We start from the raw sequence: 27159 nt of genomic DNA, 5'->3' as shown, positions 1-27159 counted from the left end.
GCCTGAGCCGGCCCCCGGCGGGGGGAGGCCCCGGCTCACCTGGAGAGGCGGCGGCGCGGGGGGAGCCCCGGCGGGGGGGTGGGGGACGGACGGACGGTGCCCGCCAGCCCCCGCCGGAGCGCCCCTTCCGCGGCCTTTGTCTGCGCTGTCACATGGGCCGCGGTGCGGGATTTAAGCAGGTCTCCGCAGGACATGCCGTGAGCGGCGCGCCGCAGCCCTGCCCGCAGCGGCAGCGCTCCGCCCGGCCGGGGATGCGGCTCTAGCGGCCCCGCGATGAGCGGCTCCTCCATGGCGAAGAGCGAGTCCCGCACTTCACTGCTGAAGGCGGCAGGGAGCCGGAGGGCGGCGGACGCCCAGCCCCAGCCCCGCGGCAGCCGCGCCCGGGACGGCAGAGGACAAGGAGGGCAGGCGGGGAGGGAGCAGAGCCAGGAGGCGCTCCCCGGGGAGCCCAGTGCCCGCAGGCCGCTCTGCCACCCGGGCGCCCGGGAAGACGGAGCGAGGGGCGCGGGGAAGCTGTCACATGGACGGGGGGAGAGCCAGCCGGAGCCGGCGGAAGGAGGTCCAAGGAGAGGCAGCGGCAAGGAACCGGTGCGGACATCCAGGCACCACCACCACCTTCCGCCGCACACCAGCCACGGTCATCCCCAGGACCAGCATCAGCTCTCAGACAGGGATGGGGAGGAGGCAGAGGAGGACTTCAGTCAGAGGCAGAGGTCCAGCAGAGAGTCCCTAAAGCTCTCGGAAGGCGCTTCACCTCTGTCCAAATCCAGCAGCAAGTGCTCCACCAAGTCCAGCGGCAGCGATCGGTCGGTGGAAGCGGACCCCCTCTTCCACCAGCTGCACCCCATGCTCAGTTCGGTCTTTGGCCAGGTAAGGGGCAAAGCGCCTCTCGCCCCCTCCCTGCCTCCCTCCCTGCCTGCCCCCCGCGCCCCCTCCTCCTGCCCGCTCACGGACCTTCGGCTCCTCATTCCGGAGCCCCCCGCGCCTCCGGGCGCAGCCCGCCGCTGTAAATGCACTGCTTCCTGGCCGCCCCTGCCCAACTTCTCCCGGCGCTGCGGGACCGGCACCGAGGAGGGGGCGCGGGTCGGAGCCGCCCGCAGCCCCCGGCCCCCGCCCGCCCCGCCGGGCGCTGCGGAGGGCGCTCTCGGTGGTGCTGGCGGGGGAAGTGCCGGTGCGTTCCCTGTCGCCGGGGGAAGTTGTGGCTCTGCCTGCTGAGGGTGAGAGTCAGAGAAGCGGATTTTTAAAATGTATTTACTTATTAGATTCCATCTCTCTGGCTCCCCGCCTTGCTTTGCTGTATTTGTTTACATCTCCTTATGGTACATTTCTGTACAATCAGCATATGAATCATTTCTGATGGCAGAAGCTGTCAGGAGAAGGTAGTGGGGAGAACGACAAAAAAAAATCCTGACCCAATTCCGAAGCCTTCCCAGTCACTATGTTAGGATGGAACAGATGCTTTCGGTGTTTGCAAGCTCTTTTGGTACAAAGCTGTCGCTTTTAGCTGCTTCTGGTAGTGAAATTACCCAACAGGGCTACCCTCTAAAAATGAAAAGGCAGAGGGAGACTGGCTCGAAATTTTCTTTTAGAGCCATTTAGAGATGTTACTGGGAGATGTAATCTCCAGGAAGATTAATGTAACTGCAGTCTCCCAGAAGCGCAATTATAGGTGTAAGCCAGTAGCCTGGGCAGCTAAGTTACAGCCCTGGAAGTGATCAATTAAACCAGAATTATTATTTGTGGGGTTTGTTGTCATTGGGTCTTTTTTCTTTTTGAAAGTGGGTTTGGGAGGCTTTGCAGGGTGCCCATTCAAATTAAGATTATGGAGAGAATTAGAAGAATTTTTGTAATTGGGTGGAAGGAGGTGATATGCCCATAACTGTTTAATCTGGTGTCAGAAAGTGTTGTCTACTTCTCTTCATCTTGACTTCTCCAGAGAAAAATCAAAGCACATCTGTTCTCCTCAACAATTTTGCATCCTCGCTGACAGTCTGCTATTTATGAATGTTCTGGTTGTGTTTAACTAGGAATGAGTATTACCCAATACCTTCGCTGTGCCAATGGTGTACCAGAAGGCTAGATTAAAATTTTGTAGTAGCTATAAGGAAGGGCCTGGTGAGTGGCTTGGTGCTCAATCAAGTTACAAAAAGCAATATTCCAGCACCAGGCTTTGAAATCTGTGGGCTCAGCTCTGACTTGTGCTGTATCTGTAGTTCTGAGGAAAGTGAAGATGTGTCAGAGAACAGATTTTAAGTCTATGGAGGTGTATGTCTCCGAAGCGTCAGAGATACAAACAGATCTATGCCAGGGCTCCCACTCACAGAAACCTCACTGGGTTTGAACTAAGTTCTTACCTGAACAGCATCTTTATTTTACCAGCTCTGCTGCTTGCATTCCAGTGTCATAAGACACTTCTGAAAGCCATTAACTTAGCAAAATGTAATTGCGGTGTTGACCAATGTCCCATACAGAAAAGGGAGAGATCCAATTCTAGTTTTCATCTTTTCACAGGGTACATTGCACCAGTGCTTATAAACAAACAACATCTTTCTTTTAGAGCATAATATTATTTATTCCCATTTCTCTCTGTATTCATCTCTCACTCACTTTGTTTGAAGTAGCTATGAGAGAACGACCATCTAGTGGAGATTTTAGAACTGGATTTTAGGAGTGGGCTGTAGTAGGGCTGTGCAGGGAATTTGTGGATGCAAGAAGGGGAACTATAATGTAGGATACAAAAAGAGCTGGTTACAGGAAGAGATATGTGAAGACTTTTTGTCGTGATATCAAAATCCTGGGATGAATAAAGGCCCAATGATAAAAACTGTGGAAATTATGTCATGGAACTGAATGATAGAAATTTTCTTTCTGTGGGTGAAGGAACAAATGCTAAGTATTGTGTAAAAAAAGTGAGTGATGTTTTGAGACAGGCACGGACTAAAACCTGCAGGAGCCCAAGTTGCAGCCTGGGCTGAGGCAGGGTCACAGGTGCTGAAGTGTCCAGGATTGCAGTATAAGGCTGCAGGTGCTGTAACACCAGTCTGCTCCGCGTTGTAATTAGAAGAGAGCAACAGCTCAGCAGACAATTTATTCAATCCAAGAACTTCTCTCCAGCCCACACAGCCCACTGTGAAACAGTTAAAACAGTAATTTTGCAGCCGTAGAATGAGAGGAGCACAGTGATGCATACCTGCAGCAGCAGAGCGCTGTGGTCCAGCAGCACCAGTATATCTTGTCCCAGCTCTACAGATGTGGAACATCATCACCCTGTTGTTCCACAGTGGTGCAGTGATGTGGTCGCAGATGCAGACTTGCAGTGCTACAGTCAGATACACAGAAAACGTTGCAGGGATGACTTCACGGAGGAGGATGTCATTGTTGCAGTAACAGCAAAAAGGAGCAAAAAACCCAGGACTACAGGGTTGTGTCTGAGGGAGACAGATTTGTAGCTGTGCAGAAAAAAAAAAAAGACGGAGTGAAGGCAGAAGTGCTGTGTTTATATAACCAGCACAGCAATATAGTGCACTGTGGGTGTGTACTCCAGGAGAATGCTAAGATACTGCCAGGATACAGGATGAAGCAATATTTCATTAATTAGGCTTATGCTATATCAGTGCAGTGATGTTCTAATATAATAAAGCAATAATAGTCTTTTAAGGCATGTTACCATTTTGTAATTGAGTGGTACATGAATTGACAAATGTAGGGTAGTGTAATGATGTATTAGTATAAGCCAGGATGTCATCTTGGTCTAATGACATGTTTGCACACTGGATCGGCGAGGCAGTTGCAGAAAAGCACTCTGCTGTGGAGTTTATACAGGGTTAGCATGCAGTGCCACACAGCACCAAGTGCCTGGAGAACACAGCACTGACAGTGCGGTGGTGTGGTAACGCAATCCTGTGGCAGAACGGAGATGTGATACTGGTGCCATGTGGTAGGAGTTTGGCAGTGCACGGGTGTGATAACTGTGTAGTGTTGTATCCTGACAGAAGAGTTTAGCAGTCTAATGATGTAGTAATACAATATTCTAGACAGGAGCTATTCTGTACAGCAGTGATTACTTCTGGTGTGGTATTAGCAAAGGGCTGTGCTGATCTGGCAGCACCATCCCGTTGTACTAGAAGGCAGTACTGGTAACACCAGTAAGGTGTTACCACCATGCCACAGTCTTGGAAGCACGGCTGTGAGTTAGCACAAGGGCAATGCCCCAGACTTACTAGGTAACAGAAGTGTGGTGTGAGTACAGGCTGGTTACGCGATGCATGTGACAGTGGGATGGCAGCAGCGGTAGCTCAGTGCCGTGTGAGAGCAGGGCAGTGACTCACAGGTGTAGTTGGCAGCAAAGTGGGGAAGTGGCGAGAGAAGGGAGCATGGAGAGGATGTTTCATATAATTTTGGCTTGGTAGCAGGAGAGCGTTGGAGTGGCCAAGTGGTAAAGGAGTGTCGTGGAGCAAAAAGAGGCATGCTATCACCTCTGCAGAGCAGAATAGCGTGACAGTCCACAGCTACAGGACACAGTTTAGCAACAGTGCGGTACTGAGCACTTGCATGTCCATAACAGCAGAGGAGCAGCGATGCCTTGGCAGCCGTGATGGTGGCGAGGTGGCAGCCTGGCAGCAGGACACAGTTTATTAATGTGACAACAGCAGCACAGAGACTGGGACAGCACTGCGGTGGCAGCAGGGACTGCGATGCAAGTTTTGTGGCAGCAGGATTCCTGGGGCAGTGGTGATGTGGCAGCAGCACTTACAGTGCAGCGGCAGCTTGGCACCAGGCTCACGGCACTGTGCTGTACCGGTGCTGCGGTACAGAAACCCGCCGGTTCTCCTCGCTTCATTCCTCCTGTGCCACAGCGTTGGCTTACCTGGCACCTTTAAGAAAAAGCTTTTTCTGGGCCTTTGCTATGCAATATTAATTTGGAAGCAATCCTGCCATGTGAGACCCGACTGTTTGCAGAGCCGTTTAGTTTTCACACCCTGCCTGACTGTTAAATTTTTCAGTGAAGTGATTCCCCAACAGTTTTCTGTCAATTGCCTCTGGCAGCATGGGGATCAGAGAGGTCAAACAATGCCGTAGGGAATCATTAAATATTTACAGTCTTCTGCTGTTAGCAGTGTGGCCAAAGGGGCTTTTGTATTTCTATTTGTACAGGGAGTTAAAAGCCTCTCCTGTCTGCACCGATTCCCATTCCTGCTTTAATGTCTGCGTCTCCATTACCATTAAAATAGAGTAGGAATCTTTGCGCATTTCCTGTATCATTTCCCTTTTCTTGTCCTCTCAGTCTTCCTTCACTCATGGCCTGTAGTTCTTAACAGGTCTTAATGGACCCTACAGCAACCAGGGGTGACAGAAGTGGCCCATTTGGGGCAGGATGTGTCCCGGGGCTGCCTGTGTGGGAAGCAGGTGTCAAGAACATTCTCCTCTAAACCAGCCGGGAGTGGGTAGGGAAAAAGTGCCTTTTCCAGCCTCTCACCCCTCCGGTCTCCTCATCTGCAGGATGACCTTGTTCCCTCCAGTGGCTTCAGCTTCAGCTGATTCTGACGGGAGTTTTGCCCAAGAGCAGTCGCTGCATCAGGACCACACTTGGAGCTCAGCCAGCAGAGAGCCGGGGAGCCCCGGCCAGCCCAGCGAGGGAGAGTGGTTAATGGCTCAGTAATGGAAGATTTCAGTTGCCCTTGTGTATTGGTGAGGGAGGCTGCAGCGCGTTGGGCTGTGCTGGAGCGGTGACAGCAGCAATGGAAGCTTTTGGGTGTTGTGCTACGGGACAGCAAAGGTGAACGTGAAAGGCCTGAGTTTGCAGGTGTTGTACCATGCTGTAAGGCAGGTGAAGCAGTGGTGTGTCAAGGCTCCTGGCAAACTGAGGACAGTCTCTGACAGCTACTCATTTACAACATTAAATCTGCACAGTACTTTAGGACGAACAGACTTCTGGCTCAAAATGACCAACAGCCGTAGCCATGCTGATCTCATTGCACAGACTTAGCTCGCTGGTACGGAGTGTGGGTGCCCAAGTTAGAAGGGAGAAAAGAAACAAACAAACAAACAAAAAAAACCAAACCAACCCAAAAAACAGAAGACAAACTGTATCCTCCCCCGACGTTTCCACCTCTTTTTGACGGCAGCTCTGAAGGCTTGTTCCGGCCCCAAAAGCGTCCTCAAAGGGCGCGGAGAGGGAAGGGTGTTCCCGGGGATGCTCCCGCAGCCGGCGGTACGCCCCGAGCTGCTGCCGTGCCCGGCTGGGCCCGCCGGGGCTCCGCGGGTGGCCGTTCGCACCTCCTCTCTCCTCCCGGGGCGGCGGCGGCTCGTCCCGGGGCGGCGGCGGCTCCCCCGGCGGCCCGGGCCCGGCGCGCTCGGCGTTCCCAGGGCGCCCCCTGGTGCGGGCGGCGCGGCCCGGCCGGCCCCGGCCCCGCGGCCCCTTCCCCGGCCGGCGGTTCCGCCTCGGCACCGGCCCGGGGCCCTCCCGTGCCGCCGGGGCTTGGCCTCTGCCCGGGCCGTCCCGTGAGTGTGTCGGACCGGGGAGAGCCCCGTGGTTGCCGTTATGCAGGCGAGAGCCGGCCCAGGCGTCCCGCTGATCTCCAGACACGTATTCGCAGGGGTGCGGGTGCCTGCGTGGGGCTCATACAGCCTCCGTGCTTCCATCCCTGCATGTGTTGCCACAGCCCATGTCCATGCACGTAGCCTGACATAAAAAGCCTTCGTGTACATATCTTGACTGTATACACGTGTGAAGCCTCTGCTAATTCTTCTGTGTGGCTATGCAACCACCTCTGTACATGCATATGCATTCCTGTGCTTAAAATGATCGGCATATGCGTACATGCCTGACTGCTGACACCCACCCTACCTTCCAAGGTATGTCTCTTGGTTTTGATATGTAACTAAGACAGGCACAGAAAATCATTGTTCCACTTGAGCATATCCATTCGGGTCCCCCCTTGCTCAGCTTGAAGAAAAATTTATCACATTTATTGTTTGTAAAGAGCTTGAGGGATGCGAGCCAGACATACAGAATCACCGAGGGGCAATGAATAAACTTAATGCCTGCAGTGGGTCTGCCAGCAAACGTTAATCTTTGTCAGTTTTTTACTTTTTAAACAAATCTGTTTTAAAAGGATATAGAAAGACATCAAAATAAAACCAAGCTAAAAGAACATTCATTAAATATTCCGTTCATGAAATATACAGCAGCATGATCTAATGCACTGAAATACACAAACCTTCTGGTTAGATTCAGCTTATCTTTTGAGAGAAGAAAATCTTTCAGTAATAAATTAATCATGGCTTAAATTGGTCCACTGTGCATTCCATCAACTATACCACCTTGATTTTTGTTTCATGCAATATTGGGTTTAAACAAAGTGTCAGGGAAGAGTTTAGCTTTAGATGTTTTGGCTGGGCTGCAGGTCTGTCAGCTGAATTAGATCTGGTTCTTTGTAGCATGGCAGCTTCAGTAACTGTTTTTCCTGATGAGTCCATGAGTGGTATTGATTTCCAATAACAAGCAGCTATATGGTGTGCATCCAGTAAAAGATGCATACCTAACTTTGGGCTCCCTTTTACTAATCCTCTGACATTCCTGTGACCTTAGAGAGCAACGGCAGTGCCCATGAACTTGAGCAATACTCCAGTTTCAATCAAATGTCCAGCTTAGAAATAAAGACAAACAGCTGTCATAGCTTGTATGGTCATATTTAGTTTGTTAGTAGCTTTCTGCACCAGCGTAAGAGCATGAACTCAGTACTATCCATGAATGAAGCAATTAGCAATATTCTAATTTTTTTCCACCCATTCCTCCCCTAGAGTACTTTGCATCTTGCAGCCATCTTTGGAAAGAATACACAGCATTGCTTCATCCCACACAGATGAAATACATTCTCTGCTCTTGGAAGGAAACAGGCAACCATGTAACGTTGTGAGGCATCATGTCACAACGGTTGAAGGCAGGAAGTAGAAAACCACCAGCAACCCCTCTGCATTCTGCTGAAATAATGCAAAAAAGGGTTTAGATAGTTTGTGACCAGCTGTGTTGAGATATAGCCAGAGATCTCATACTGGGATATGCAGTTGGATCCTTCTAAAGGTGCTGTCAGATCCTTGCTCAAAATAGAAGTGAGGCAGACCTCGGTTTTATGGTGGCATATCTCATGTAATACTGCCCGGTTGGTTTGCAGAATTTGCTTAGTGTTGGTTCCCAGACCTCTGCTCATCTAATAATCAGCCACACTTTCTGTAGCACCTCAGTGTGTCAGCCAAATACTGACTCCCTGTCCCTTTTATTTTGAAAGAGGTGAGGGAGCCAGGGCAGAACTAGCTGCTTTTGCAGTAGTCCCAGACAGACAGTGACTGATTCACAATTCTCATATTCCTGAGCAAAGAGAAGGAACCATGTAAGGTTTGTTTTAAACTGTCTTTGTACTGTGTATACATGGCAAATTGTTACAGCAGCTCCTGAACTGTCAAGCTTATACTTGTCTTTCTGTGGCCCATTGATGATCTTGAAAGCAGAAAATATCCACAGCACATTGTGCTCCGGCTAACACATCTCCTGTGCAGGGACTTGGAAGTTGGGCTAGTGCAAAATACGTGGACCAGAGCTGCATGGAAGGTGTCAGGAGATGTCACGTTCCCATCTCTTTTCATCTAATGCAGAATAAAGCTAGCTATTTACAGACAAAGCTGTTCTAAACAGAAGTTGATGGTCCAGACTGTGTTACCTTGAGAGGGACGGAAAATATCCTTGGTCTTTTTAATAACCTTTCTGTTGTTTGTGATTGAATATGGTCCAATTGCTCTAATGGAGGAGAATATTATGCACAGCATGAGTCAGCAACACTTTCTTCCTGGAACAGCTGACAGCAAAGAAAGTTCCCAAACTCTCTGCAGAAATATTCCTCCCCCTAGATGAGGCTCTGGACTGCATCCACCAATACCTGCTGGTGCCTCCCCTTGAGATGGACCTTTACTTGTCTGACTGGAATATGGAACCATCCGAGGTTCATTTGAGGTTAGAAAACACAACTTGATGTGCAGCGAAAGCACTCGAGCCTAATGCAGAAGAAGAGAGGAAAGCCAGTCACAGAAGTTCAGATTGCCAGTGCATGTTCCAGCGGTCAGGAGCTTTGAAATGAGGTCCTTGACAGCCCTGGCAATGGGAGGATGTTAACAGTTCCACATGCTTAGGCTCATCTGAGCTCATACAGTAAACAAGACTGGGTTCTTGTAAAATACAGGTCTGTAGCCACCAGCTAAAGTGTGGTTGGGAGCAGATTTAAAAGCTACTAACCAATCCATGCACTCTCCACTCTGTGATAGGAAAAATAGACCAAAAATTCTTGCCCTATTAGGATAAATTAAATAAGGTGGTGTATTTTAAAATACTAAATCTTCAAAGCATGCAGTGGGCTCTTAGGTAAAACTATGGACTTCAGTGAAAAGATGCTAGGAATGAGTTTTTCCTTCTTTACTATACACTCCCTTCAGAGATTACCCCCCCTACCTACGGACACTGCCCTGTTGCAGTGTTTGTGTTGAGAACAACCATCTGATACAATGTTTCAGCAGGTGAAAGACCATGTACTGAAATGGGCCTGGCATCTGAACAGTTTCCCAGTACAAACCCATACTTCCACTGGAAATTTTTGCCAAGTGAAACTACAGTCTGATAAGCAATCCCAAGTTTTGGACTGACTTTTGTTCTTTCTGTTGTGGCTGTTGGATCTTTGCTGCCATTGGATAAAGTTTCTGGCAGCTACCAAGTGATTAGCTATGGTGGGATCCAACATTTTCCTATGAAATGAGAATTTCTGCCAAAGGTGCCAGCCTGAAGCACAGCACTGCTGCTTTTTAAAGAATCCAGACATATTAAACCACCTAAATCATTCACTGTTCAATGCCAAGCCACCCAGTCTCCTCCCTGCTCTGTGCTCAGGTCAGTCAACGTGCCAAGTGCTCCCTTCCGGTGAGCTGAGACCTCATTGTGTGCCAAACCACATCCACTGAGGTCTCTGCTTTCTACCTTGGACCTCAGGGGAGAGAAATGGATGCGGGCACATAGGCAGTGTTCACATTTCATAAAGTTCCTACCGATTTTTAGAAAGTTTACAACAGAACCCCAGACCTTAAAAGAACAGTGTGATTGCCACAAAGAACAGTGTGGGAAAACCAGTATACATGCATGTGCAGCCCTCCCACACGCATACTGACTACCCCAGATATAGGCATACCCACAGATCAGCACCTACACACAAATGTTTTTGACACACTTATTCTCAGCATCCTGTTCTCTTACAGCAGCCTCAGTTGGAGGAAGGGAGAAAATATGTTCCTTCTAACCTAATCTTCTAATGACCTTTCTGCCAACTCCACTTTCCTGCCTCACTCTAAGCTGCCCGTGGTGGTGATGGGAACAAGATCCCAATGTAGAGAGTGATTTTCTTCCTCAGAGGTCAGCAGGGTCTGTCTGCTAGATTGCGATGTGCTGCCCAATCGCTCTTAAGAGATTCAGGGTAATAAGGAGATAAGAAAATTGTTTACGACTGCAACTCTTGGGCCCCTTGCAGCTCTGCCAGAGTTCTTGCAGAGTCGAAGGACTGTGGCTGTGCTGCAAACCCGGTGCAAGCAGGAGTACCCTCACCTCTTCCTTTCCTGGATTGCAAACGCCCTGCCAAGCCTGGCAGCAGGTCTCAGCCCTCTCCCTCTGCCCGGAACGTTTCCTACAGCTGCCTGCAACTTCAGGGAAGAAAAGCAGGAGAGCAGGCAAACATGGCAGCATGCCATGGTGGCTGGCTCCAAACACTCTGCTACAAGCTAATATTTAGAGGGTGACCATCTCAACTTTTGTTGAGAGGCTGTTAGAGCTCTGTAAGACACATTCAACGTCTGTCTTCCAAAGCTGTTCCATGGCAGTCTGGGGGCTGTGATGGATTGTCCTGGCAGGAGATGCCTGACTCCCTTGCTCTTCTTCCCCTCTCTGGGAGGACGCAGGAGATGGGCACTTCTCAATTGCAGGACATTCCTGGCCTCCACGCTGCCTGTCAGGGAGAGATTCATTAGCAGCAGGGAGGCGATTCTCTCTCCTCTCTGCTCTGGAATTGGAATCATTTGTCTCGGGAAGGAGCCCAGGCGCCTTACTCGCTGTGTGGCAGCTTCTGCTCAAGGGAGACAAGCATTTCGTCAATAAACAAGGAGCCTGGGGAATGGCTCCAGCTGACGGAGGACATTATTAATGACCAGCACTTTGGCTGAGTGTAGATCAGCCTCTCATTAGCTGCTTTAAGAGAGGAAAAGAAAATAGAACTAAAGATGGCAGCCTTGAGAGGAGCTGGGACTTTTGGCATTCTCCTGCAAAGTCACCTGCTGCAAGGCCCAGGGCTGGCACAGCCCCCCAGAAGTGACTGTATATTTCCCCAGCATCAGGGGTCTTCACTCTGTGGCAGCAGTAGACAGACCCAGCTCAAGAACAGTTTTACCTCTCAGGCCATCATGGGTGGGCTCTGCTATGGAGGTCTACCAGACCAGTGGTTCCCATCCCCTCTGTCCCTCTCAGACTACCCTGGGTACAAGGGGTGTCTTCCAGTATCTGCTACTGCAGCTTCTTGCTTTGGAGGGCCTTTGTGCAGTTCCTTCCAAGGCCATGCAGTGAAGAAGGCATTGAGGGAATCTGAGAGGAGGCTGTTCCACTGCCTTCACACTTGGGAAGTGGTTAGCAAAAACGAAGAGCTGTGCGCTTCTGGCTGCAACTCGAACAGGAGGAGTTGTTGATTCTTGTCATTGTTTGACTCCTAAACTCATGTCCTCAGGTAGAAGAAGCCTCTAAGCTCTAAAGCAACTGTTGATTCACTTTACAATCATACTTAATTTGCTACAGCATCATCAGGGTGGAAGCAGAGAAATCCCTGCTTTGTTGTGACACTGATAGTTTATCCTTGTCTGTCCTACAGCCCTAGGGCTGCCAGTAGAGTGAGCCCTTGGCCCCTGCATAAAAAAGCATCTGGTGCAAGTACTCAGCCCATGGGTTAGGTCTTTGTAGAGCCTTTTGTTTGGAACCACACTTGCAAATAAAGTTGTGAAATCTTTCAGCTGAACAGCTGGGTGTCCAACCAGCCTGCTGCATAGACAGGGTGTAGAATCAGTGTCATCTTGGTCTTCACAGTTCTTGAAGGAGGTAGCTCTTCATGCCATGGTTTCTTATCACAGTGAAGCTGCAGCTGTGGTGGCGTCATAGCCAAGGCTGCATTCACTATCCTGTTCAGATCCTGTTGCCTGGGTATGATGGTGAGTTTTTTATGCAATTTAAATATCTTTTCAGACTGAATGCTCTTATGCTCAGCCTGAGATCAGAGGAAAATGTATTGAGGAGTCATCCATTTTCTTTCAGAGATTCTTCTGTTACCAGAACAGGCCTAAAGTCCAGGGTTCAGAGCTGGCTCTAGGTTTAGGAGCCTCTTATTTATTCCAGGATTCGGGTGCTTGGAAATGGAATGGATGGATTCCTTGCTTCACATTATCTAGCCTGGGGCTGTTCAGATTTAGGATTCAGGTGTGAGTCCATCTTTGGCAGACTTGTGCAGGTAAACCACCGGTTGATTTCTATTTGCGGAAAGCTGGAAAAACCTTACTGCAAGACTGGCTCAAGGTCTCTCCCTTGTGGTTAAAAATTACTCTATCCTGGGGCTGAGAGTGTTGTAGGGTCCCTGGACCGCTGCCTCCAGGCGTGCTTCTGCCGTGGCAGGAAAAGAATGAGGGACTTCTAGGTCTGCTGGTATTTATAAACTGAAACAGGTCCCACGCAGATAAATGGTCCCTTTCTGCTCCGAAATGAGCTCTGGACTCTGCTCCACGCCCCTAAGTGGATTTGCCTTCTGGCCAGCCTAGCTCTCTGGTGATTGAAAAGCCCAGAGGAGTTAGAAGGGGGGTGGGTGGGGTTGCAATGTTCAGAGGCTGTGTGGATCCAAACTAGCTGGATTCACTGAACTCATCACTGAAATCACTTCTTGCAGTGTTTCTCTGTTTTAATTCTCCCTGAATCAGCCCTCTCCCATGAGTGAAACAATCTTGCCTGCAGATTGAGGGGGGTGGGAGGGATTTGAACATTAATCTGATGTAGATTATACATCCGCCTCCCTCTCTCTCCCCTTCTCACTCTCTCTCTCTCTCTCCCTCTCTTTCTGTCTGTTTCTCTCCCCTCCCTCTCCTTCCTGCTTCATCTCTTCAAGAAAGTGAACATAAAGTAAAAACACGGAGAGAGAGAGGCAGAGAGAGAAAAAGCTCCCTGAAGAGGGAAGCCCCAGCAGCCAGTAGCTGTTTGGATTTGCCTGGCACTGCCTTTCTTGCTTTGCTCCCAAGGAATACCTTTAATGGGATCAATTGCTTCAGTTCCTTTATAACCAAGTCCACCGGAAAGGCAGACTCAACATATTATGGGCAACTGTGTGAAGTCTCCACTGAGAAACCTCTCAAAAAAGGTATGTTCTCTGAATCAAAGTGCATTGTGCGTTTCCAGCCCTGCTTCTTGGGATGGGTGACGTCGTGGGCAGATGGGAATGGGAGGTGGGAGAAATACAAAGATGTGTATGGAGGGTTCAGCTCTCTTCACCAGACTTTCTTTGTAAGAGCTGCTCATGCAAGTGCAGCCATTAGAGCCGGGGATGCTGAGAGCCATAATGTGTGTAAATAAATGTGTACATATGCATGCACCTGAGTAGGCTTGTGTCCTGCTCTGTGTGTGTGAATAGCTGTCCTCTGGGTATGTGCTAGCTTGTGTGTGTCAGTGAGCACAGTATGCTGGCACACATCTTCTGTACAGGCATCTTAATGTACATGTGTATGTGTGAGTTGGTGTGTGTGTGTGTGCATGTGCTTCAGCTGAGAGGTATCTGCATGAGTCTAGTCATGTGTGTTGTTTCTGTAGGGACATTTATTCATGTACATGCGAATGGGCATGTGGCTGTACATATTCCTGTTGGTGTGTAAGAATATGCACACCTAAAGAGCCCATCTGAAGTATATGTGTGTCCTTAGCTCTTTATGTCTGTACATACGCAGCCAGAGGTGCGTGAGCAGGCGTGCAGTGTTTGTTGTGAGGGGGGAATTTGTGTGTGTCACACGGGTATACCTGCCTGCATGGCGCTCTGTGTGTATATACCTGCAAGTAGATGTCCTCACAGAAGTCTGTAGGTAGATATATGTGTGTTTTTATGTATAACCATCCTTGCACATGCACACATTTAGTTGTGTTGGTATGTGTTTGGGTACAGAAGCATGTTTTATTCTGTGATCTGTTTGTCCATGCCTCTGTGAGTGGATACACTGGGCCCTGGCTGCATGTTTCTGCATCATGTTCCATGTCAGCATGGCCCATGTGTCTACATGCTTGGGCCCAGCTGGACTTCATCTGTGAACTGTCCTGTGTATCTGTTAGGCTTCAACCCGCAGTCTGCACTGTGCTGAGGTTTTACAGTGAACCTGGGATGAATTAGGCTCTGGAACAGTTCTGCTGTTAGGGACTAGATTGAAATGGGAATGAAGTGCCCCAGAAATATTTCTTGTTTGACTGAAGAAGGTCTTGCAGCACTGTACCTGTCAGCCACATGCTTCTCACTTAGCATTGCTGCAACTCTAATAATTCAGCAAAATGCTATGCAGTTCATTTCTAGTAAATGAAAAAATTATGCTAAGCATCCAAAATATTGCAATGAGGAGCTACCTTTGTGGAGACCTTGCCAACAGTGAAATGCCACTGACAGCAGGAAGCTCCACCCAGGAGACCTTGCCACCTGGGACAGGTCCTCTGGGAGGGAGCTGTTGGGGAGAAGATCCTTAGCAGGGAGTTTCTTCTGGCCAGAGATCTGTCTCTTCCGTGTAGAAACACAGTTTACTTGTTATTTCGGCTGCTGTAAACAAAGCCAGTAATGGCATGGTGCTGCTGTGGGCGAGCTGGGAATTCATCACCAAGCAGTTAGGCTGCACTCAGACCAGTCCCTAGGTCAGGGTGACCTTCAGGGAGAAGTAGTGGAGGTTCAGCCAATGTTGCATATATGAAAAACCAACTTGGGTGCTTGTAGGTCACCTCCAACTTGCAGTAAAAGGAGTTGGCTGCAGCTGTGCTCAACATGATCAGGGTGATTGCAATTAAAGTCTGACGTGTGGCCAGGCTGCTTGAATCAAAATGGATTCAAGACCTTACAAGCTTTGTGTCATCAGTCTTTTAGTAATTTACGCTTTCATTCCTAAAAGCTGCTTTGAATAAAGCACTTTGTGCCTAGTTAGGAGGCTTGGGATGGCAGGACTAAAGAGAGAAAGTTGCAAAGCTGAATTAGAGAATTTCTCAGACATTGCTTTAGCTTGCCATGAATTAAGGCCTCAGGCACTCATCCTGACAGGTCCTGGGGCTCTGCCGTTCTTTTGATCACAACACATGTGATTATAGTGGAGACTTTGCAGATCAGCCTTAACATTGCACAACTTCACTTGGCTGTTTTATGATCCTGGTCTTTTTTTTAGAACCTTGGGCAAACTCATTTTGCTGAAATGGTAAAGAGGAGGAACTGTAGACAACATGTATGAAAGCTGCTTTTGAGTGACAGACTGATCTCTTGATGAGATGACTTCAACCTGAAATTTGGGAGTCACTCCCAGGCACCAGGTGGCTTGGTCTGGGACTGGCTGACATGGGGGTACCTTGCCTGTTCAGGTGGCAATGCTCAGGCTTTCTCTCCACAATATCTGTTGTTTGCAACTTCACTTTCCCACTGTCACTGCTGGGTGACTGGGTGACCCCAGCAGCCAGCCTGGCTGCCTTTCTGTCTGAGAGGCACTGCAGTCAGGATGAAGAAACCCCTCTGGGCTTGCGGCTCTGCAGTCTCTCTGACATGCAGGTGGGAAAATGAAGTGAATCCTGTTGTGCAGAAAAAAAAGGCTTTAGCATCACTTTGCTACCCTTTACTATCACTATGGCTATCTCTCAATCAGCCTGGTCTCTTCCCTCTCCACAACCTGCCAGTCTGACACAGCCAAGGGCTGGACTCAGCCAGGAAAGGGTAGTGGTCCTTTGCTCAGGGAAGGGACAGAGAAAGCTTGAGCTCCCTAGTCCTGTCCTTGCATTTTCCTTGTCATGCACGGTGCTGTTTCATCTGTAATGGGCAGCTGATGTTGCTTTGCCCTGTACCCATACCACTGCTCCCTTCCCAGCTCTGCTGGGATGTAGGAGGAATGTGGTGGAGGGAAGTTGTGGGGATACTTGCAGGAGAAACCTGGGTGGGGCTACTGGCAGAGGGAACATCAAATGCCATAAATCCTGCCCACAGTGGCAGAGCAGGGAAGGGAGCCCCTGTCAAGGTCTTGCTAAGCCGTGCACCTTGTTGTCCTGGCACTGCGGCGGATGGTCTGGTCAGGATCCTTGGTGGCTCTTGGCAACTGTTTCATTGAACTGGCGATCTCTATCTGGACAGGAAAATAATGGGATGACTGTTCTGTGGTACTGCTCTGTGGCATGGTAATAAACTGTTGACTGGAAGGGTCAGCAAACAAGGATTAGGGGCTGTGGGGCCTTTGATCTTTCATGTGGCTTCACTGGAATTAAACACAGAACTGATGTGGGCTATTTTAAGTGATTCATATTATTTGGTATATTAGACTGAAAAATGTGTCAGGAAATAAAGCTGATAATGTTGAAAATACATTGAACTGATATCGCAAAGCTGTGCAGTTCAACACAGATGCCTTGACATTTAGCTGAGCTAGCAATATGCCATTTGTGGACGGATGCTCATCTTTCAGTCTTTTAAGGACAAGTGTCCTGTGTGTCAGATTTAATCAGAGATAGATTCCTTCCTCATCCATGACTGCAATGAAAATGCTTTTCTGCTTCATCATTTTCTTTCTCCATGGCTTGCTTTTTGAGTTTTTGTTTTGATGCTTGATATTCACATGACATTATACATGAGCAGATTGGTGTAAGACTGTGTACAAAAAGGCAAACTACAAACCATGTGTGCAATGTGAAATATAATAGCACATGGCAGACACAGCAAGTAGATACAATAGACTCGGACAAGCGTGAATGGGTCATGTGTGTATCTGGTCTTTTAGCCTGAAAAAGCACCTCAAGCTTTAAGGAATGGGTTAATAAAGACAATGACAGTTGACAGAGCTTCTCCGATCACCCCTGGGAACACCGGCTGTAAAAGTAGAATCATTCCTGAAGAGGAATCTGATGTATGATTAATGTTTATTCTATAAAACCAAGGGTCTTGTGGGTTGTGCTTGCTTTTTATAGCTGCATGGGAATATCAGGATAAGAGTTTTCTTGCAGAGCCAGGGAAATGCATTTCTATAAAAGGAAAGCAGTGCCTCCTTATAAAATCCAGTGCTGGATTCTGTTCTGGAGCCTTAGCTTAGCAGGACGTGTGCACTTAGGAAAATGTGCAAAAGCAAACAGACAAAAATGTTGTGCCTGTGCATGATCTCCACTTTGGGACTGTCAGTGATTAAAAGAGGCCAGTGCAGTAACTGCCTGAGATGCTGAGGATGTAACTAATTAGAAGTGGCACAGGGAGTGTGAGCCTGCAGTTGGCAGAGCCACCTGATGCTGTAAACGGCCTTCTAATAATATTATAAAGCGTGTGATGCTTTATTGCTGAAATGTAATGTGGAGCTTAGTGCAGTGTCTCTGTGCAGGCTCTGCCTCCTCTTCTGGGGATGCCCTGGCCAACGTGGCTCTGGCAGCAGCATTGCCCTGGCCACAGGCTGGCACATGTACTGTTAGGCTGGGGTGTGCTTGTCCTTTACAGCTCATTGAAGGGATCGTTAACTCTGGAGCTGATAGGGGGAGTGTGGCCCTGTGGGCTGTGTCAGGGTAGATGTGAGCAGTGCTGAGAGTTTGATGTCATTTCAAAGCGAAATTCTCCTGTTTGGTTGTACTTCTGTCAGCTTTTGAAAGTGAACTCCTGGACTTACTGCTTCTGTACAAATCCTAATAGACCAGTGGGGGGGACGCAGTGTGGACCAGATGAAGGAAATTTAGCAATAGTGTCCCTGCTATGCGGTTCAGTAAAACTTCAGAAGAACGGCTGGGCGAGACGGGGAGGTAACATCCTCTGTTGTGTTGTTTGCTTGCTGCTGGTTGGCTGGGAAGATCCGCCATGAGGAGAAGACGTGCTATAAGGCTGTCCAGACGAGCGAAGAGGGGCCGTCGGCTTGCGAGTACCAGGGTCCACTCATGGTGCTGGCCCAGAACTGCGCCGTCATGCACAACCTGCTGGGGCCAGCATGCATCTTCCTGAGGAAGGGCTTCGCAGAAAACAGGCAGCCTGTACGTAAGTTACACCCAGCCGGGCAAAGACATGCACAAAACCACATGGACGTGAGCTGGGGATGCGGAGCTGCCCGCACGCTTTGTCTGCATGGAGCTCTGTAACCCCCCGTCCTGGGTCTCGAGCATCCCGACTCCAGCTCCAAGTGCAAATACAGTCACAGGCAAATGTCTAACCTGAAGGATGTGCACAGATACCCCCGTGCCTAAACACCAAGAAAGGAGGATTCTAAAATGCAGCTATGGAAGATAGATCCAAGCCTATGCTCAAGTAGGCATAATCGTATGGACTCAGAAGGACTTAGGACTTCAGGACTTACATAATCATATGGACCCAAGAGTCCAGTGTTCAAAGCTGTTATTCCAGCAAGACATCCATATCTCATTTCCAGAGGCTCAGATTAGCATTTAAGGCCTAAATAGCCACTTAAATGCAAATCAGGACATCCATATTGGGAACAAGCTGTCCCCCAGAGATGTCCGTAGCAGTTCACAGTGAGCACACTTGTACCAGTGGATACAAGCATGCGTCTGCCTCCTCACAAATACCCAAATGCAATCTCTTACAGGCTATCATACCCAGCCTGACACTGCAGGAATCCCAGTCAAATAAACCAAAGAACATCAGTCTGTCCTCGTATTTGCAAATAGTGCCAGACTACCAAATGCTATTACCCATACGCACACTGAGATAAACAGCAAAACCACATCTGTCCATTCAGTCATACCTATTTGTAACTATGTGTTCATATGCATCTAATGTATGCATTTATATACAAACAATAAAAATATGAGTTTGTATGTAGATTCAAATGTATACACCTGGACATGTTAAATATACATAAATACGCACCCCAGTATTGTATCTTTACAAGTAGTAAAACATACTGATGCACATAAATGTTTGATTCTTACAGTAACATGAATTTAAAGACATACACAAACATAAGAATAACACACTTTTTATGGGTATGTATGAGTGAATATGTGCATTGTCAGATATTCACCCCATGCATTCCATATTCTTCTGGTGAAACAAAGCTCATTGCAATTACCCGGGAATCAGAGCTTTCCTTCCTCTGTAAGAAATCTCTGACTGACTTATGCATTGTTATGGTTATCTGCAGCTGTAGGAGACACCTAGATCTTTATTTCTGAAACCTCTTCTTCAGCCAACAACCTAAAAAAGAGTCATTATTTGTCATTATTGATCCAAGGGCTTTTGTTCTTCCTAACCTTCAGCCACTAAGGGATCACATATTCCTACTGCCAGTTCTCTAAAACACAAAACATAATATTCTCACACAAGCACACTTGATAGCATGCACAGAGCTACCTGTCATAGGAGATAGGTCCAGCTCCCGAGTGGAAGGCTCCCAACTGGACAAGTATCCATCCTGCTTAGGCTGTGGAAACTCACAGTACCCTAAGAAGTCTCCAAAATAGGATTAGTGATGTCTCTAACTGCCACGATGTAGAATAGGTGCATCTGATAAACAGCTTTCCTTTTACTGACTCTCTAAACCAACAGGATTTATTGTGCATAGAACATAAATGAATGAGGGTAAGACCATTACCTGTAATGGACTCTCTGAGGGTCACCTCTGCTGATATCTGGGATCTAAACTATCTGAACAGTTTTATTCCTCTTTCCATATGTTCTCAAAAAGCTTTAGAGTAATTCAGCCCATTTCTTCCCAAACAATTTTACTCCTTTATCATTTTAGGGTATCTTCTTTAAAATTTAAAACAGAAAACCTCTTCATGATGTTAGTTATCGCTTGAGTCATATTTTTGGAGGGACATAAACCTTCCCTCTCCTTTTGCATTCACAGTCTGTGGCTCTCTGATGGTAGAATCTGCATGTGCAAAGATATACTCAGAGCCCTGCAAATGCAAATGCCCTGGTGTGCAAAATTAGAGCCAGTGCTGGAGCCCCCATGTCTGACATGCGTCAGTCATGTCGGTTGCAATGTCTTCAGTGAGCAAGGAGGAGGATGGTCTTGTGATGACTGTGCTGGAGGAAGGCCTGGGTCCTACCCCAGCCACTCTCACAAGACAGCAGTTACCGTGGGTGAGTCACAGCACCCTTTGCACCGTGGCAGTGGTAATCATACCCCTGCATCTGCTTCCGCGCTGGGCCGGCTATCGGCACCCAGCAGTATCTCCAGCGATTAATGTTGGCAAACTCTGGAATGAGGTGCACAAGGTGTTGATACTGATCACGGGTGGTTTTCATCTGCTATTTTATCTAAGGCAGGAGGGCAATAATGCCTCCTGCATCCGGTCTCAGGAGTTTGAATTGTTTTATTGTTTGGTGTTGATGAAAGCGGAACAAATGGGATGACATGTTTGAAAATACCAGGTCTGTGAAGGATGAAACATCAGAGCCAGCATGCTCCAACAGTTCCATCCAGCACAGAGATGCCTCTGGGAAGGTTATAAGTGGCAAGCTGGTCATTTCTCTGGCACAGCCCACTTTTGCACAGACGTAAACCAGTGTGTGTCCTAGTTTGCTATGCACTCTGAGCAGCTGCCTTTAGAGTTTCCAGAGGAGCCTGTGGTTAAATAGCAAAGGATCATCATTCTCAAACTGATCAAGGGCACCGTCTCCAGGGACATGTGGTGAGGCTGGAGGACACCTGGAAGGCAAGAGAAACTCCCCACAGTTGAGGGGAAAAGCCGAGAGTGAGACGACAAGAGAGATCACATTTCTGTGTTTCCAAATTCTCAGATGTTTTGGATTTTTCCTGGGAGCCATGAGAGGAATTAGAAAGGGCATTTAAACTATAAAGCAGTGCATTTTCATGCTCATCTCTTCTTCCTGGTTCAGTGTTGGAATTTTCCTATACTCTTTTATATCCTCCCCCTTCTTCCAAGAAATTCAAATTGGATGCTTGAAGTTGCAGTGTTTCCTGAACATGGTGAATCTTTGTCCTGTTTTGTTTGTAGATGACCTTGATGATGTATATGTTGTGTGTCTGCCTTCATGCCTGGTTTCAAAATGCTTGTATATGGAGTTGAGGCTGGGGGGGAAGGGGGAAGTTCCTACCTTTTTGTGGGGACTGACTGTAGGAGATGACACTGGGATGTTGGCTGTAAGAGAGCTTGTGGCTGTAGCTGTCTTGCCAGAAGGACAGGGATCAAGCAGTGATTCAAGCAGATGATGGTATAGACTTGCTGGTTACAGGGACTGCTTCCAGCTGTTCTGATCTGGCTGCATCAGTGGGAGCTGCAGTAGGAGATACAATCAGAGCCATAGAGGAGATCATAACTGCTGCAGGGACAGTCTCTGCTCCAGGACTTGGTGCTGGGGAATGATGTAGGGACTTCATGAAGGTGCTCCTAGTACCATCAGGTGGGGGTGGCACACATATTGTGGTGCTGGCCCAAGTCTGTTCTATTCTGGGGGAGCACCTGTCATCCCCCTGTCCAGCAGATGAGAGGGAGAAGGGCTTCCACAGAAAAGTGTGCAGGCTAACACCCCTCCCGTTGGGGAGGAGAGCTGGGAAGCTTTGCTAGGTAGATGGTATTAAACATGTCATCACCTTCTTGTTTCTTCTCTCACTTTCTGGCTTGTCCCAGAACTGTTTGCACCAACAAGTGCTATTCTGAAACTATGTTTGTGGCAAGCAGATGGCTTTAACACAGTGTGTTCTCTCTTTGCAGGATAGAGAACTGCGTCCAGAAGAAATCGAAGGTAAAATTTGTCACTCCTTCTGTGTCACCTTTCTCCCTGCCCAGTGAAACCCTACTGGCTGGCCCTTCCAGGTTGGCCCCCATGGGGTAGATTAATATGGAACAAATCAAGGCAGATGATTACTGGAATAATTTCTGGAAACCCCAGCAAAATAAATAATATGTAAAACTGCAAGAGTGCAGACTGTGAAGGAATTTGCATCCATTCCAGCTTCTTCAGGGTGGGGGGAGAAGTAAAATGAGGGGATATTGGCTGTCAGGGAACTGCAGTTCACTCCAGCTCCCACAGAAAGTGTAGAGCATGATACAATGGTATGGCTCCAGGGATGGTGTTTTACCTGCTAATCCCTACAGTGAAGGCTATATAATACAGTGCAGGGGTAAAAGTTGGGAAAAACTTAGTAGTGTAAGTTTCTTTAGGGAGTGCAGTTTAGCAATGATCAGTTTATGACACTTGTAGTCCAAGTAAGCTTTCCTGTAAGGAATGGGCCAGCAATGCTGCTGGTAGAAGAGCTTAGCATTGCTCCAGTCACTGCCTCTTTGCATGGAGATCTGCTGTGAAAATATGGAGTATGTTAGGGAGCCTGGCCTCATAAAGTGCTGTTGATTCTGGGGAGATTTCTTGGAAAAGATATTTCAAGCTCTCACTGACAATATTGTTCTTTTTGGATCCACTCCCACAGAATTAAGAGAAGCCTTTAAGGAGTTTGATAAAGACAAGGATGGGTTTATTAACTGCAGGGACCTGGGGAACTGCATGCGAACCATGGGCTACATGCCTACTGAGATGGAGCTGATAGAGCTTTCCCAGCAGATCAACATGAACCGTGAGTAATACCCACCTAGCTGTACCTCCTTGTTGCTGCTGTGCCCTGCATCATTGCCTCAGGCTCTCTCAGTCTCCTGCTGTCTTTTTTCCTCTGGATTTTTCCCTCCTCTTTTGGTTCTCATTTTCACTCCTCTCCTGTTTGTTTGTGGTCCCTAGAAGTTGTTGCCTTTGTTTCTTGCTTCTCAAAGGGACAGCGTGGACCGTGCTGTATGGGAACAGTGAGTGGAAGGGTTGTCCTTGGTGCTTATGCTGTCAGGTATAAAACTACCCTTGATGTGGGCAATTTGACATCAGTGCACAGGTTGTGGGTGTTGTCATATTGAAGCTGTTGTCAGATGGCATCAGACTGAAGAGCAAGCCTGGAAAGATGGAGATGCTTTGGTCAGATGGGTGATGGATGGGCTGCTCACTCTGCAGTGGTTTGTGGATCTGCTGTGTGCCTGCGGATGGGCTGCGAACGAGCTGTGTTGGCAGTGTCAGATGGGGTCATCTGCTGGAGTCATGGAAAAATGTGACAAATTTGTCCGATTTACTGTAACTGTGTTTGTGCTCCTTGTCTTTCACCATCGTTTTTTGTCACCTCTTACCTGTTCCAGTGCAGGGTATTACCCTCAGCCAGGCAGGAAAAAGGATATTTAATGCATGTTATTTCTGACACATGATGATGTAAAAAGGACAAGTTACTTGGTCAAGGGAAGGAAAACAGTTGTGACATACACAATCAGCCACACACAAAAGCAGCTGATAACCCTGGAATTTGAGGATGTTACTGCCAGCTTTCAGATAGGGGATAAACAAGAAAAGGGAATATGATGAATAAACAGTTGGACATACATTAGCCACTGCTAATGGAGCAAGACTGCACCACTGCTGCAGGGCACTGCCCAGGCCATGCAGGAACATCATGCTGTGCCCTTGCTGTACCCTTTGGCACAGGCACAGCAGAGGGTTGCTGTAAGCACTAGAATGATCAAGCCTCTAATACCTAGTACGTGATGCCATAGGGATGTAACAGTCCATGGCAGTCTAGCCTGGAATAGCTTGGGCTCATTCCACCTAGCCCACAATCCAGAAAACACAAAGACAGTGTAAAACTAACTCTGCTTTTCCTTCCACTGTCCTGCACCTTCTGTGCTTTGCTTCCTGGAGAACCAAGCCCTCTCTGGGGTACACAGAAGTGCAAATTGAGTGCTGGGCTTGGCTAACATATGGGGTTCTTACACACAATTTTTCATCTTGTCCCAAGTGGGTGGCCATGTGGATTTTGAAGATTTTGTTGAGCTGATGGGACCAAAGCTGCTAGCAGAAACTGCAGACATGATTGGTGTAAAAGAGCTCCGGGATGCCTTCAGAGAGGTGAGTGCTCCCTATTGTGTGCCCCCCAGAGAGGTCAGCAACAGGAGACAGGAAAGAGAGAAGATCCACTGGGGAAGAGAAACGGAGGAGGAGAGAGCAGCACAGTGGAAGACAGAGAAAGAGCCAAGCCAGGCATGAAGCAAGGGAGGAGCAGAGAAAGTCACTGAGATAAGGGAACCCTTGAGGCAAAGAAGAAAGCTGGTATAGACACAGCAGTTACGAGGGGTTTCTGAGCAGAAAAGACAGACTGGATCCAAAAGACACTCAAAAGAGGAAAAGAAGGGACATGAAAGGAATGCAGGAAGAATAGGGCACTCAGGAACAGGACAATACAAAATCCAACACAGCACGATCTGTTTCCATTAACTGTATTTCCCCTGCTGGTATTTTTCATGTACTTTCAGTTTGACACCAATGGTGATGGGGAGATCAGCACCAGTGAGCTGAGAGAAGCCATGAAGAAGCTTCTAGGGCAGCAGGTGGGACATCGGGATATTGAAGAGATCATCCGGGATGTGGATCTGAATGGGGATGGGCGTGTTGATTTTGAAGGTGAGAAGAATGAGAGCAACCTGTTCATCTGCTCTGGTGTGAGTCAGAGTTTCAGCTCAGGGGCAGAAGCAGAAGGAAAGATTTGCATGCTCAGGGCCCAGGTATCTGAAGCATGGAGAAAAAATCAAACAAGATTTTTGTTTCCTAGTCAGCTGAGGAAAATGGGGAACATTGGCCCACACAGGAAGTTCCTCAGCTGAAGTGTTCATTGGTGTATCATCTCTTGCTGCATCTCAGTTTCAGTTGGGTCTGCGTAATTCTAGCAAAGTAAGAGATATGCCCTGTCACAGAGCAGATTCTGGTGCACACATGCTGTGCCAGCCTTCTTTTTACGGGGCATTTTCCTTTCTGTTAAATCTATTGCAAGAGCTGTGAGAGGGTTGGATTGGTTTGGGAAATGCACTGCACCTTCCATTTCCTCTGGCTCACCTTGTTACGTGGGTTTATAGAGAATTTGTTTCTGTGCCTTTATGCCAGGAGATGGTCACGTGCCATATGTGCTCACTAGGACTGCAGATATCTGATCTAGAGGTGTCATGTTAAATCCTAGAGATAATTCATTTCTTCTCCCACTTTTCATGACAGAAGGACTTGGAAAAAATAAGAATGGTTAGGCTATTATCCTAGCCATTAGCTATGGCAGGAGCAATATTAATAGAGCTCAGGATTTCTGGCAAGGGAAGCAGTTGATATCAGACAGCTAAGCGGATATAAGAGCTGGAAGGTGTGAGAACATGGCAGGCTGCTTGTTTTTCTAGTGCAAATCCAGACATCCCTTTGCAGTAAGGTTGAAGCTCAGGAACTACAGAATTAAAATAAAATTGATGTAATGTTTTTGGCTGAGACATTCCTGGGTCTCCTACATGACAAGGAGTCTCAGTCCTCAGGATTACTGAACCTTCTGAGGGCTTTGAAAATGCTAAAAAACTAGAAGCATCTCCCTAGAAAGTATCTGGTAGCTGCAGTTCTAATGCACTGGCTGATTACATGACAGTAGCTCTCCTTGTTTCCCACCGCTAAATTATGTTAGACAGCTAAAATACATGAAATACTATCCCAGTATCATTTTCTCTATGAGTTACTGCTTTAGTTGTCAAAGGACAGCTCCATCAATGGAAAAGAAGTCATCAAGGGGGTAATTTCTACTGCCCTTCTCTTTGCAGAGTTATTAGTTCCTCAGCAATTCAAGTGCAGAATGAAAACACATTTATATTTGATGGCATTTACACTCAATTTGAACAACTGTAATTGACTTCACAAGCTGCAGGGTGGTGAAGAAATAGATCCAGGATATTCTTACAGTTAACCTGTATCTTTAAAAAGAAGAAATCCATCAAAGTAAACTTTTCTCTACAAAAATGCTGGTGGCTACCAAAACACTAGTGCTTTCCCACACTGGTGTCTCTGTGAAGTGGCAAGCTTGCTAAGAAATTATACTGTGTTCCCAAAAGTATAAATCAAGGTTTCCTGAAGTTACAGTGAAGAGAGACAATACTTGTCGTTGTGTCTCACAAGGAGTTGCTTGTGCCAATGAGACTGTACACTGGCTGGGAAGGAGTCCGAGGCAATGAATTGACCTGCTAGTGGGATCATATCACCATATCTAATGCAAGGATTAAATCCCATTTTGTGTGAACTCTCCAGGGCCAGTCACGGAGCGGCACAGACCGACTGGCAGTGTGCGGACTCTCGGTTTCACTCTGGCTGCATGCCACCTCCAGGGAATGAGAGCGGGGTTGGGGACCATGGGTGCCTTTTGCTTCAGGGCTGTCTTTTCTTGTTGGTTGCAGAGTTTGTTCGCATGATGTCCCGTTGAAGATTATTCTCAACTAAAGAAGAATCAGCACCTTAGAGAGGGCAGAAGAGGACCTAGATGGAGCATCTAGCCCCGATGTTCCCACATGAAGGTTTATCGGCTGGCTGCAATTGGGACATTACAAGATGACCTGCTGCTCCTCCCTCATGGTGGTCCCCATGCCCCTCCACCCTTTCACACTGTGAAAGACTTGCAACTTCCTACAACTGGAACCATTCCTTGGAGATGATTGCAGGAAACTGCAGAGCCAGGACTTGCCATGATGCTTTCATGGGATATTTGCAACTTTAGACTCCTCCTCCCCAGCTTTATTCTCCCACCAGCTGCTGCAAAGCAAGAGCAGAAGAAATCCTCTTGGCTTGGTGGATGAGAGCAAAGCCATTGGGACTGGTGGCAGCCTCAGGGCGTGCTCTGCACTTCTTGGTTTCCCTTGGTGAACCGTGTCTGTGTTTGCTGTCTGTGTGTGTGTGTCTATCTGTGTGGAGTTATTTATGCTTCCCCGGCACATATTTGCATCTCCTGTGGTTATGTTTACCAAGAGTAAATTCAAATACATGTCTTGTGGGGGGAAAGCGATAAATATGCACGCTGAAA

At 47.9% G+C, this 27159-nt stretch overlaps 1 protein-coding gene across 4 annotated transcripts; it reads left to right on the top strand.

Annotated features, from left to right (window-relative positions):
* CABP1 (calcium binding protein 1) lies at positions 1 to 27159 on the top strand. 4 transcript variants are annotated; one of them, XM_033001483.2, is made up of 8 exons: positions 757 to 870; positions 13218 to 13466; positions 18137 to 18313; positions 21983 to 22013; positions 22696 to 22839; positions 24088 to 24197; positions 24602 to 24749; positions 26540 to 27159. In XM_033001483.2, exons 2-8 carry the CDS (start codon positions 13422 to 13424, stop codon positions 26563 to 26565), a joined length of 681 nt encoding a protein of 226 aa, XP_032857374.1. In that variant the 5' UTR covers positions 757 to 870; positions 13218 to 13421; the 3' UTR covers positions 26566 to 27159. The 4 variants fall into 4 exon arrangements, with proteins under 4 accessions (XP_032857371.2, XP_032857372.2, XP_032857374.1 ...); XM_033001480.2 differs by lacking the exon at positions 13218 to 13466 and having other exon boundaries at positions 1 to 870; XM_042805630.1 differs by lacking the exon at positions 18137 to 18313.

The sequence above is a fragment of the Tyto alba genome, unplaced genomic scaffold, assembly GCF_018691265.1.
Source record: "Tyto alba isolate M040663 unplaced genomic scaffold, T.alba_DEE_v4.0 Super-Scaffold_44, whole genome shotgun sequence".
In the NCBI taxonomy this organism is placed as follows: Eukaryota; Metazoa; Chordata; class Aves; order Strigiformes; family Tytonidae; genus Tyto; species Tyto alba.
This window is presented reverse-complemented; position numbering and strand designations above follow the sequence as displayed.

Bases quoted from the DNA above. Each gene is read 5' to 3' on its own strand.
- CABP1 (XM_033001480.2), top strand. From the start codon at position 274: ATGAGCGGCTCCTCCATGGCGAAGAGCGAGTCCCGCACTTCACTGCTG. The intron at 871-18,136 runs GTAAGGGGCAAA...TTGGCTGGGAAG, and splicing joins TCAGTTCGGTCTTTGGCCAG to ATCCGCCATGAGGAGAAGAC. The intron at 22,840-24,087 runs GTGAGTAATACC...TCTTGTCCCAAG, and splicing joins CCAGCAGATCAACATGAACC to TGGGTGGCCATGTGGATTTT.